The sequence below is a fragment of the Scatophagus argus genome, chromosome 12, assembly GCF_020382885.2.
Source record: "Scatophagus argus isolate fScaArg1 chromosome 12, fScaArg1.pri, whole genome shotgun sequence".
Taxonomy (NCBI): Eukaryota; Metazoa; Chordata; class Actinopteri; family Scatophagidae; genus Scatophagus; species Scatophagus argus.
The window spans coordinates 5,340,568-5,350,707 of NC_058504.1; the positions used below are offsets into that span (position 1 = coordinate 5,340,568).

Genomic DNA, 10,140 nt, shown 5'->3' on the forward strand with positions numbered 1-10,140 from the left:
ACATGGGCTTTTGGTAAGGTCGTCACAAACTGTGAGAGTATAGCACAGCCCAGATAGGATCACAGTCTGCATCCTGAGTAAAAGATAATTGCGGATCACTCAGAGGAACATGTTTCAGCAGTGCATATTTCTACTAAGTCTGCACATCGTAGAATACATGTGGAATATTTATGGTTGTGGTAAATGTGGTGAAGCATGGTAAAGTTTTACCATTTAAAGAGGTGACTTTGGTATTTGAGGGAATGTTTTTATTTTGTGTGTGTACTGTGATTACTTTTCAGACCATGATTTTTCATTAAGGCCTAAATAAATAAACCTGATCTCCCAACCACCATCAGCAATATATCTCAAAGGCAGGGATGATCACAATCAGAATTCCTTTATTTATCCCCGAGGGGAAATTATTAATGATTCAGCTAGTATGCAAAAATACCATATTTCTGAGTTCGAACAGGCTTTGCACATCTCGTGGATTACACTGTTCTCCGTTGACTTTGTGTCCCAGAGCCAGGATCATCATGTACTGTGTCGGGGTTCTCGCGCATGCGCTATGAGAGTACCAGTTGGTCCAATCAGCTATTTTAACACACCCCTAATAACTGAATGTGATTTCCAGAAGATGGCGACTTTTCTGGTGGTGAGTGTACTGCTACACACTGATAGCCAAGTCACGCAGCTTGGGCTTCATCTCTTAAGATAGCGGTTTTAGCCAGTATTAAAACATCAACGATCAGAGACAACGACGTTTTTTCAAGACTGGCAGCCTCAGTAATTCTGCCGACATACTGTTATTAACGTCACGCTTGGCAGTTAGCGTTAACAGAACTCGCTAGCCAAACAGCAGTAAGTTAGCAGCAGTGACGTTAGTCCCTTTATATTCATTATTCATAGGATTAGCATTTGTAACAACGTTTCTACGAATGACGGTAAATGCTGCCAAAGTGCAGTCAACGCGAGGATTGGCTCCCGTTAAAACACTGTGTGGCCGAGATGAACTCTTGATGTCTGGATGAATGGGAGAGCTCAGGCACTCTGTCAGCCGTACGGTGTGTTCCGACTAACGTTATTGGCTACTTGGACTGACAGATGGCGTTCCTAAACGTTAACTAGCACTGGGGATTTTGAAAAAGACAATAGCATACTTTTAGAAAGTTCTAAATTATAGCTATAACGTTAGGCTGTACGGATCATTGCAGCGCTTATTTATTGCAGTTTAAAATGGGGCTACCTTTGTGAAGACGTCATGTAAGTAATTAGTCAATCGGTTAATTTTAAGTTGAGATTAGTTGTGAGTACTGTTGTTTGTTGGATTCTACAGTGTCCCCTCTTTTACATTTGGAAGGGGATGTCAATATTTGGTAAATTTGCGTGCCGGGGTAAGTTTAATATTGTTTGGGACGTTAGCTGCCTAAGCCCTCAATACAAATGCAGACATAGACAGGGTAAAACTAGTCTCATGAACAAGATTCAAACTTTAAAAAAAAAAAAAAATAAATAAATTCACAACACTATACTAGGAATAATATAAAAAATGTAAATATGCACATAATATTATTGTTCTGTATGTATTCTCCTTTCCTTACTGCTTACTTATCTGTAAACATCTGTAAATAAATAAAATACCCCCAAGTCCACAATCCACTTACACACACTTCTCTTGCAAACTATCAAAGTATCACAGCTATGACCATAAGAAAAATTCAATCATGAAAAGACATATTAGATGATTACATACAGCATAACAGTGCAACTAGCATGAGAAACACAACAATTCAAAAAAACCTTCAGCAGTTTTTTTTTTCTTTGTTTCAATGAATCTTTGTACTCACTTGTCTGCTAGGTTTCAACTTCAGTTCCTGCAAATCCTGAAAAGGAAAAATGTGAAACAGCCATTCAAAAGGTTGTGAGCCCTGAAGCATACATCAAGCATCCACTACAAAACAGGTAAGACCACAGCTCGCTTCCCTTTTCCCCAAAATGTTGTAATTCCCTTTGACAAAATCTTTAACAACTACATCAGTGCAGTTTAGAATTTTAAAGGATGGGGACTTGAAAAGTCAATTAGTGGTTATTGGCCGTGTGATAGTGCTCTAACAAGTTTAGATACTCAGTGATAATACTTAATTATTTATATATTTGTACAGCACCTTAAAAATTGCTCAAAGGCCATTCCACATAGCGCAAAAGATAGACAGATAAAGTAAAGGAAATATTGGTTAAAAAAATACAAACAACTTGAAACAGTAGAAAGATATAACGGTGTAAGAACAACTACGGTACACCAATGAAAAATGAAAGGGAGGGGGTAATGGATCATTAATGAAAGGCAGATTTAAACATGAAAAATGAGGGAAATCATGCATTTAGTCTATAGTAACCCTTCTTTAATTTTCAGGTGGGCTCTTTGGTTTTTCAAGAATGACAAAAGCAAAACATGGCAAGACAATCTTCGTCTTATCTCCAAATTTGACACCGTGGAAGATTTCTGGGCGTGAGTATATTATTGCTGTGACTCCACACAGCACAAGCTTCACACATCAAACCCGTTCATGAAAAAATGCTGCATAATAGAGCTGTAATCGTTAATAGAAAGAAAGAAATTTAAATAACATCCTGGATTTCATGATATTGGTCAGTTTAAGTTGGCAGCCTGTGACCCCACAACCACCACCAAAAAGCAATGCTGCATTTAGAAAATTAACTCTTAACTAAATTTATTTCTGTGCAGCTGTCAGTTGTTGATATGTGAAGCTATGATTGATATTTCCGAGCTGCTGAATAATGTTCTGTTGTTTACTGTAGTACATGAAATATCCTCTGTTCTTCCCAGGTTATACAATCACATTCAGCTATCAAGTAACTTGATGTCTGGCTGTGACTACTCGCTCTTTAAGGTAAGAGTGCCTTCACATTAACTCAGGGGGGATAGGACAGGGCTATAGTTTTAGAGCTAATATGTAAAGTGGCTAACTTGGTTTCTAAATGCACATGTTAGCAGACAATAGACGTTTCTCTACATTTGCCAGGATCAGCAGATGAATTATGTAATGAATTGTTTACTTTAGTTCACCTTTTCAATTCATTGTGGTTGTTTGGCCCACAACATTGGCTGACCAAGTGATAAGTGTACCACAGAGTGTTTGAAGCTAGCTGAACCAAATGAGTTATGAACAAACCCTGAGAGACAGGCTGTTTTGTTCATAAATCTAGTACTCTGTAGCACACATCTCATGCAAATCAGGACAAATTCAAGACAAATAAAGAATTAGTATTTTAATGTTTTTCCCATGCACAACTCAAATGTGAAGGGAAATTTCTTTTGTATATCGATAGGATTTTGTCAGCCACTCTGTTACGTTTTTATCCTATCCATGTTGAGCCTGAATCATAGCTATAGAGATGCTTGTCAGGCTTGCAATTTATAACGCCATCAAACCAGACAGAACTGCCTATCAAGATGTCAAAGCTGGTCTGCGCAAAGTTAATCTAGAAGGTGTCTCTTTGATTCGGTATAATACTTTATCAGTGTGTTTTCCCTGGGGGATACTGGGTATAGTTAACATATTAGTATTGTAAATTAATTTTTTTGATGAACAGTGAAACTTAGGAACTAAACTGCTTTCTAGTTAATGCTGATGCTACAGAATGTGTTCAGTTCCTCTTCTGATCGTATCCTCAGGGAGAATCTGATAAGATAAAGCCTTTGTTGATCATTGATACATCAGGATATTTACAGTGTTGTGTGCTTTGACCTTTTTATTTGTACACAGGATGGCATTGAGCCCATGTGGGAGGATAAGCGGAATCGACGAGGTGGCCGATGGCTGATAACTCTCTCCAAGCAGCAGCGTAAATCAGACCTTGATCGTTTCTGGTTGGAGACGGTATGTTCAGTCCTGTCAAGTATTGGATACTTTAATGGTGCCTTTGTCAGTCTTGTGTGTAGACCCTTTCCAGCAAGGCGTTCTGTCACAGCACAACAGGAAAAGCACAGGTGTAAATAAAATGAATGTTTTTAGCTGCTTCGGGGGCAGGATCCTGGTGTTGTGCATGCAGGCTCACTGTCACATTGTTGTGGCTTACAGGGATGTTAAGACCTTGTAGACAAAAGTATCCAGACACTCTCTTTATGGGGGTGTTTTTCAGGGGTTGAGCTTGACTCCTTACCTCCAGTAAAGAGAAATATTAAAGCTTCAGCATGTCAAGACATTTTGGACAATCCTATGTTTCCAGCTTTGTGGTTAGGGACGGCTCTTATCTATTCCACCATGACTGCACCCCAGTGCACAAAGCAAAGTCCATAAAGACATGGTTGGATGAGTTTGATGTGGAAGAACTTGATTGGCCCGACCAGAGTTCTGACCTCAACCCCATCCAACACCTTTGGGATGAACTGGAACGGAGATTGTGAGCCAGGCCTTTTGGTCCAACATCAGTGTGTGACCTCACAAATGCTCTACTGCATGAATGGGCACAAATTTCCACACAAACGTTACAATATCTTGTGGAAAGCCTTCACAGAAGAGAGGAAGCTGTTATAGCTGCAAAGCTGTTTATATATTTAGAATGCAATGTCATTAAAGTACCTGTTGGTGTAATGGTGTAAGGTGACATAATACTTTTTTCTATGTAGTGTACATAGAATGGAGCCATCGCCAGTGTTACTAGTAACACGTGGTTTTCCTCCAGTGGCAATTTAAAACATGTGCTTTGACAAAGAGCCATCACCTTAAAACTTTCTAACTGGTGTTGAAAAGGAACTGCCTCCTGAAAACAAGCCATTTGGAAATAATGTTTGTTTTTTTTTTCCCCTGTCTGCAGCTCTTGTGTCTTGTGGGTGAAGCTTTTGATGACTACAGTGACGATGTGTGTGGAGCCGTCATTAACGTTCGAGCCAAAGGAGATAAAATAGCGATATGGACCACAGACTACGAAAACAAAGAGGCCATCACACACATAGGGTGACCTGAAAACACCACAGTTATTGATAACAAATCATAATATGTCAGAAAGACAATAAACAATGGATGAAGTCATTGCAATGGAGATATTTTCTGACTCCATTTGTAACACCTCTCAAGTTCAAGTGCGTATCCTTAAATATGCTGTGACTTTTTTTATACATGTAAAAAGACTGTGTGAGGTTCTTACTAGCTTTTAATTCACACTTATACCCCAGTAGTTTCAATGAGCTGCTTAAATATGGCTCAGTAGTATATTTTTTCAGAACTGTGTAAGAAATCACACGACATGAATGTGTTTTTTCTGTGTGTTTGCTAATAATATGCAATACGTTTGTGTGTGTGTATGTGTGTCCCCTTTAGGCGTGTGTATAAAGAGAGATTAGGCGTTCCGCCAAAAGTGATCATCGGATACCAGTCACACGCAGACACAGCCACAAAGAGCGGCTCCACGACCAAGAACAAGTTTGTTGCCTGAGGACTGATAACCAGAATCATCATCAAAGCTTTCTTCTGTTGCCAGCATAGATTTTCTGTCATTTGTCCATGAATGTAACTGACATGTTTATCCACTAACAAACATTTGAAGTGCAGATAAAATTGCTTCCTTTTTGTTTGCCTATTTGTTGCCAATTTACCAAAGCTTTTGTTTGTAAGTATGTACAGTTAAAATGTAGCACTCTGGTTTGAGAACTTCATTGTTTTTGTGGCAGTGATGAAGAGAAGACAAGTAAAAGATGTTTTGATGGCAAAATTGAACTGCATATTTGTGTAAAATTTGTTTCATAGTATATGTCAATAAGTTTTTCTTAAAGTACTTAAGATTAAAAGGTTAAAAACAAAGTAACACATTTTCTATTTTGTATAATCTGTGACTTTTTGTTTCTACCTTGCATACCTCTCCATCAGTAGTTTAAATGTATGGATTTATTTGCATTCCGTTGCATGGTGGAATTTTGCCTTAAGCCACATTTTCTGTAAGTGAAGAGAGCTAACAAATTTATGAGGAACCTTTGTGTTCAGAAAATGTTCTGACACATTTGTGCAGTCATTTTTTCAGTTTGACAAAAAGTTGCTTTTTTTGCAGATATGAGCATCTAGTGCAAATGTTAAGAGTTAAAGCTGAGACCAGCAGAAAATCTATTTAAAGATGCTTATGGTGCTTCACAATGAATGTTATAATGAAAGATTTTGACGTTGACTTCTTTGCCACTCGATGCAAGAAGCATCATTTATCTTAGGTGGTGCCTCAGATTTATCACTTGTGCAAATATGTGAAGTATATAAATTCTAGCCATTCATACCCAAACTCTTGGAATGCTTTTTCTGTTATACATAAATACTTATTATTTTTTTTGTTTCACAGCATAGAAAGATGTCAGTGATGAAAGCATTATTTTGTGTTGTATGAAGAATGATTTTCCAAATGTATGTATTTTGGGGTATCTTTTTTTTCCTGGTGAGTGTGCAAACCATATCACAGTTTACGGTGTTAAAAAGGTTTACCTTTGATATGTGTGTTGTTGCTTTGATGAAGTTTGCATAGTTTCATTATGTACATTCCAGGTATTGTTTTGTTTGTCAGATAATGTGGAGGAACTGAACTGTGCCTAAATGTAACATCCTGCCCCATATTTCTAGGCAGTCAATGTACAATTTATTGATGTAAATAAACATGTACAGTGAAGTGTCTTCTCTCATAACAAGGCGTTTTAATCATGAACTGACCATTTTGATTGTTAATTCATGATGGCATCCTGTGTGTTTTGGAAAAATTTCATCTTGATTACATGAGAAACTCACTCATCTACTACTTAACCGAACATTACACAGAGACACAGACGTTGCCTCAACGCTAGAACTTTTAGCTCATATTGAATAGTGCAGGGTGGTCATCGTTTTCTTCATTAATTGGATGTCTGACCGATTGATAGGTCATCACAGACCTCAGTCTTCCCTCCTTGTCACGCTGAAATCGCATGTTAAGTTTGTGTTCCAGTTTTTTTGTTTACACCATGATTATTTAAGGTAGAGAACGGGATTTCAATGTTTATCTACAGTAATTCATGTCACGTTGTCTTCACCTTTAATAGGCTATACAAACTGCTGCTGGACATTACAGGGCTTTAATCTATGACCTCCATTGACTGCTACTTAAGAGCAACACAGCTAGTCCCATTCCTTTGAAATAAGCTCTCTAATTGATGCAATTAATCAAGGCACATATTTCACAGACGAGCCAACTAAAGGGAATTTGGAAGAAAGAGCCACAGACATGTCTCCAGAGGTTGTAAGGCGAATAGTTTACTGCACCATCCAATAATATTTATTGTATGGAAGTGTGTGAGTGCGTGTGTGTGCACACATTACATAAAGAGATTACGCGCTGATTTTATAGTCTCTCTAGATGAGTACAAAATGAGATAAAATATGTCAATGCAATTAACGGCCTCTGATGGATAACTTAATTTTTTTATTCAGTGGATATTTCAGTTATTGCATCAAAGAGCTGTAAAAACAGATACAAATTATCATTCTTGCTAATTATTCCATCATCCTGCAGTTCTTACTTCACCATCCACAAGCTCATTTTTTCTTTGCTTCTACAGGCCCTTTTCTGATTATGAGTGGTAACAGCTAACATTTGCCTTTAGTGGATTTGCTGACCTTGATGTAATAAGAGCTAATACCTGTAACAGAGGCAACATAAATGTGTTCCTTCTTTTAAGGCTGAAGAAGGTAAGCAGAGGCAACATTTGGGCTGTTAGCCAGAGATGAAAATGTATTTCAGATACTTCACTTAAGTAAAACATTTCACTGAAGCAGAAATTCTGCAGCAAAGGTTAAATTTGATTTCTGTAATAAATAAAAAAACTCAGATTGTTAAGAATTCATTAATATGTGAGCAACGTGTTAATGTTGCAGCTGGTTCAGGTGGGTTCAAGTGGAAAATTTCACAGAATTGTAATAATCAAGTTGAAGTGGCTCAGAACTGTGTTTAAGCAGGGGGCTGACTAAATGAATTTGTCACTGTCCACTTAGGTTATCTAATGCTACTGTTAAGTGGGACTGACAATGAGTAGCCTTACATTCTCTGCCCATCCAGTATAAGGATGCTTTGATGTCTGTTATGACATGAGCATGTTGGCAGTCGCAGGGATCAAAAACCAACACTTACAAGCAATCTCTGGATATACTGTCTAGCAATTTTTGCTTTTCACATGTGCATGCTAAGGGAATTCTGCCTTTATGACTGACTGCATGCATACAGTACTTTACATAAACCTGAATGCTGCATTATCTATCCATTGTCCTTTTTCCTCAGGCACGGTCTATTCATCCACCCATCCATCCACCCATCCATCCAGCACACCTTTATTGCTATGCATGATAATTGATGAAATAGTGTACGTTCCAGTGATTGTGACAGTGGTGATTCTCTCCTCTTTGTATAAAACGCCCACATGGAGGCAGTAAAACTTCACACTTGACTTCAGCCTCCAATCTTTCAATTCAAGCACAATTGTTTTAGTAGAGAAAGCCAGGATTCTGCTGAGTGTATTTGCTGCACGTGCTACGGCAAGAAGATATCTGTCCATAGCAGCTGGGTCTTATTTATTCATATACCCAGTCATCAAACAAAATAAATAAATAAAAATCAACTTTACACGCCCCCCCTTCCCCCCTCTCCATCGCCTTAGGCAACTGTCAACCTCCTGCTCACCAGCTCTTGTATGGCGCACAAAAGGGGACAGGGAGAGTCAAGCAGTGCATCCTCCACATGACTAACGTTTTTGTACCACCTCCTGTGCACGAGTGCAAGAGTTACAGACCGGGTGACATGACACCATGAGGCTGTAGCATAAGAGGATACAGATATTTGCTTGGCATCTGCAGGAGACTCCGACTCCTTCTGTGTTTCATGACAGACATGTCACTTAACTATTCCTCGTTCGAAGAACCTCACCAGCGGCTGCCACTGGAATCTAAGCTAGACTCAGCAGGTTGGCTCTTATCCCTGGTGCTGTGGACCATATCCTGGAGTCAGTAATAATCTTGTCATCTTTTCTGTCTGAACCAGAGGGAGGAAGCTGCTAATTTGCCAAGTAGCATGTAGGGGGCTTCATGTCACATGAACACACACAAGCTTTGAACACTGAATGTGAGACAGATTTCAGATCAGCATAACAAGCAAAAAGCTAAATGGAGTTCTACTTTTCCCCTGTTAAAAGTAATACATTTTTTTATATAGTTTTGAATGTTTACAAGAACATGGCTGACTGATTTTAATCGGTGTCAAGTAATGTTCTGATTATATCGTTATGTTTGATTATTCAATTGCTATTATAATTTCCATACTGCATAAAAACATAAATAACTCCTCCATATATGACATCTGGTGACCTTCGATATGTGAGTCTGAAAACAAAACAAGGAAAATCTAAATTACATTACAATAAACTGAAAATGCAAGCAATGTTCTGAATCAGGATTTTAAAACATTTAAATAAACATTTTAATATTGAAGATTTAAATTAGGTTCAGTTCTTGATGTGCATGTCAAGATATTTGTTATTTCTTGCATCTTTTACCTGAGACAGCTGTCATATGATATTTGTGATTGGTTGGCTGAGCAGCAGTAGCACAGAGGATTGCTATGCATAATAACAGAGAAAGAGCAAACTTTATTGGTATGCCTGGAGACACCTAAATTGAAGTCAAAACTCAAGGAGACATGGCAAAGCAAACATATCTGGGATAAGAATAGCTACTTCACCAAAACAGAATGTACGTGTTTTGTAACATTTATGCATTTTTGATCACTGTGAATTGATTTCTGGCTATGAAAACAGAGTGTGTTTTTAAGAATGTATAAAATCCTGTGAATTTAGCCTTGAATGTGTGATTTTCTTGATCTACAATTTTTTTCTCTTCTGTTTTAACCTGATGTGCTTTGTTCTGTGAACCACTTTGTGACAAATGTATTTGATGGAAAAGGCTTTGCATGTAAATGTGACTTTTCCTCACTCATTGGAAACAGGTGTAGAGCTAAAAGCAGCCGACAGTGGGGCCGTGCAGCGAAAACTTATCTTAACACTCATAACTGCATCAAAAAAAGCCAACAACAACAACAACAACAACAACAACCCAAATAAGGCTTAAATTGTGGTGGTGCTGT

General features: G+C 38.1%; 1 protein-coding gene across 1 annotated transcript; it reads left to right on the forward strand.

Annotated features, from left to right (window-relative positions):
* Positions 1–502: 502 nt before the first annotated feature.
* LOC124068238 (eukaryotic translation initiation factor 4E-1A-like) lies at positions 503–6,648 on the forward strand. The gene is made up of 7 exons (XM_046406285.1): positions 503–637; positions 1,841–1,944; positions 2,396–2,491; positions 2,831–2,894; positions 3,771–3,884; positions 4,822–4,961; positions 5,325–6,648. Exons 1-7 carry the CDS (start codon positions 551–553, stop codon positions 5,437–5,439), a joined length of 720 nt encoding a protein of 239 aa, XP_046262241.1. The 5' UTR covers positions 503–550; the 3' UTR covers positions 5,440–6,648.
* The last annotated feature ends 3,492 nt before the right edge of the window (positions 6,649–10,140 follow it).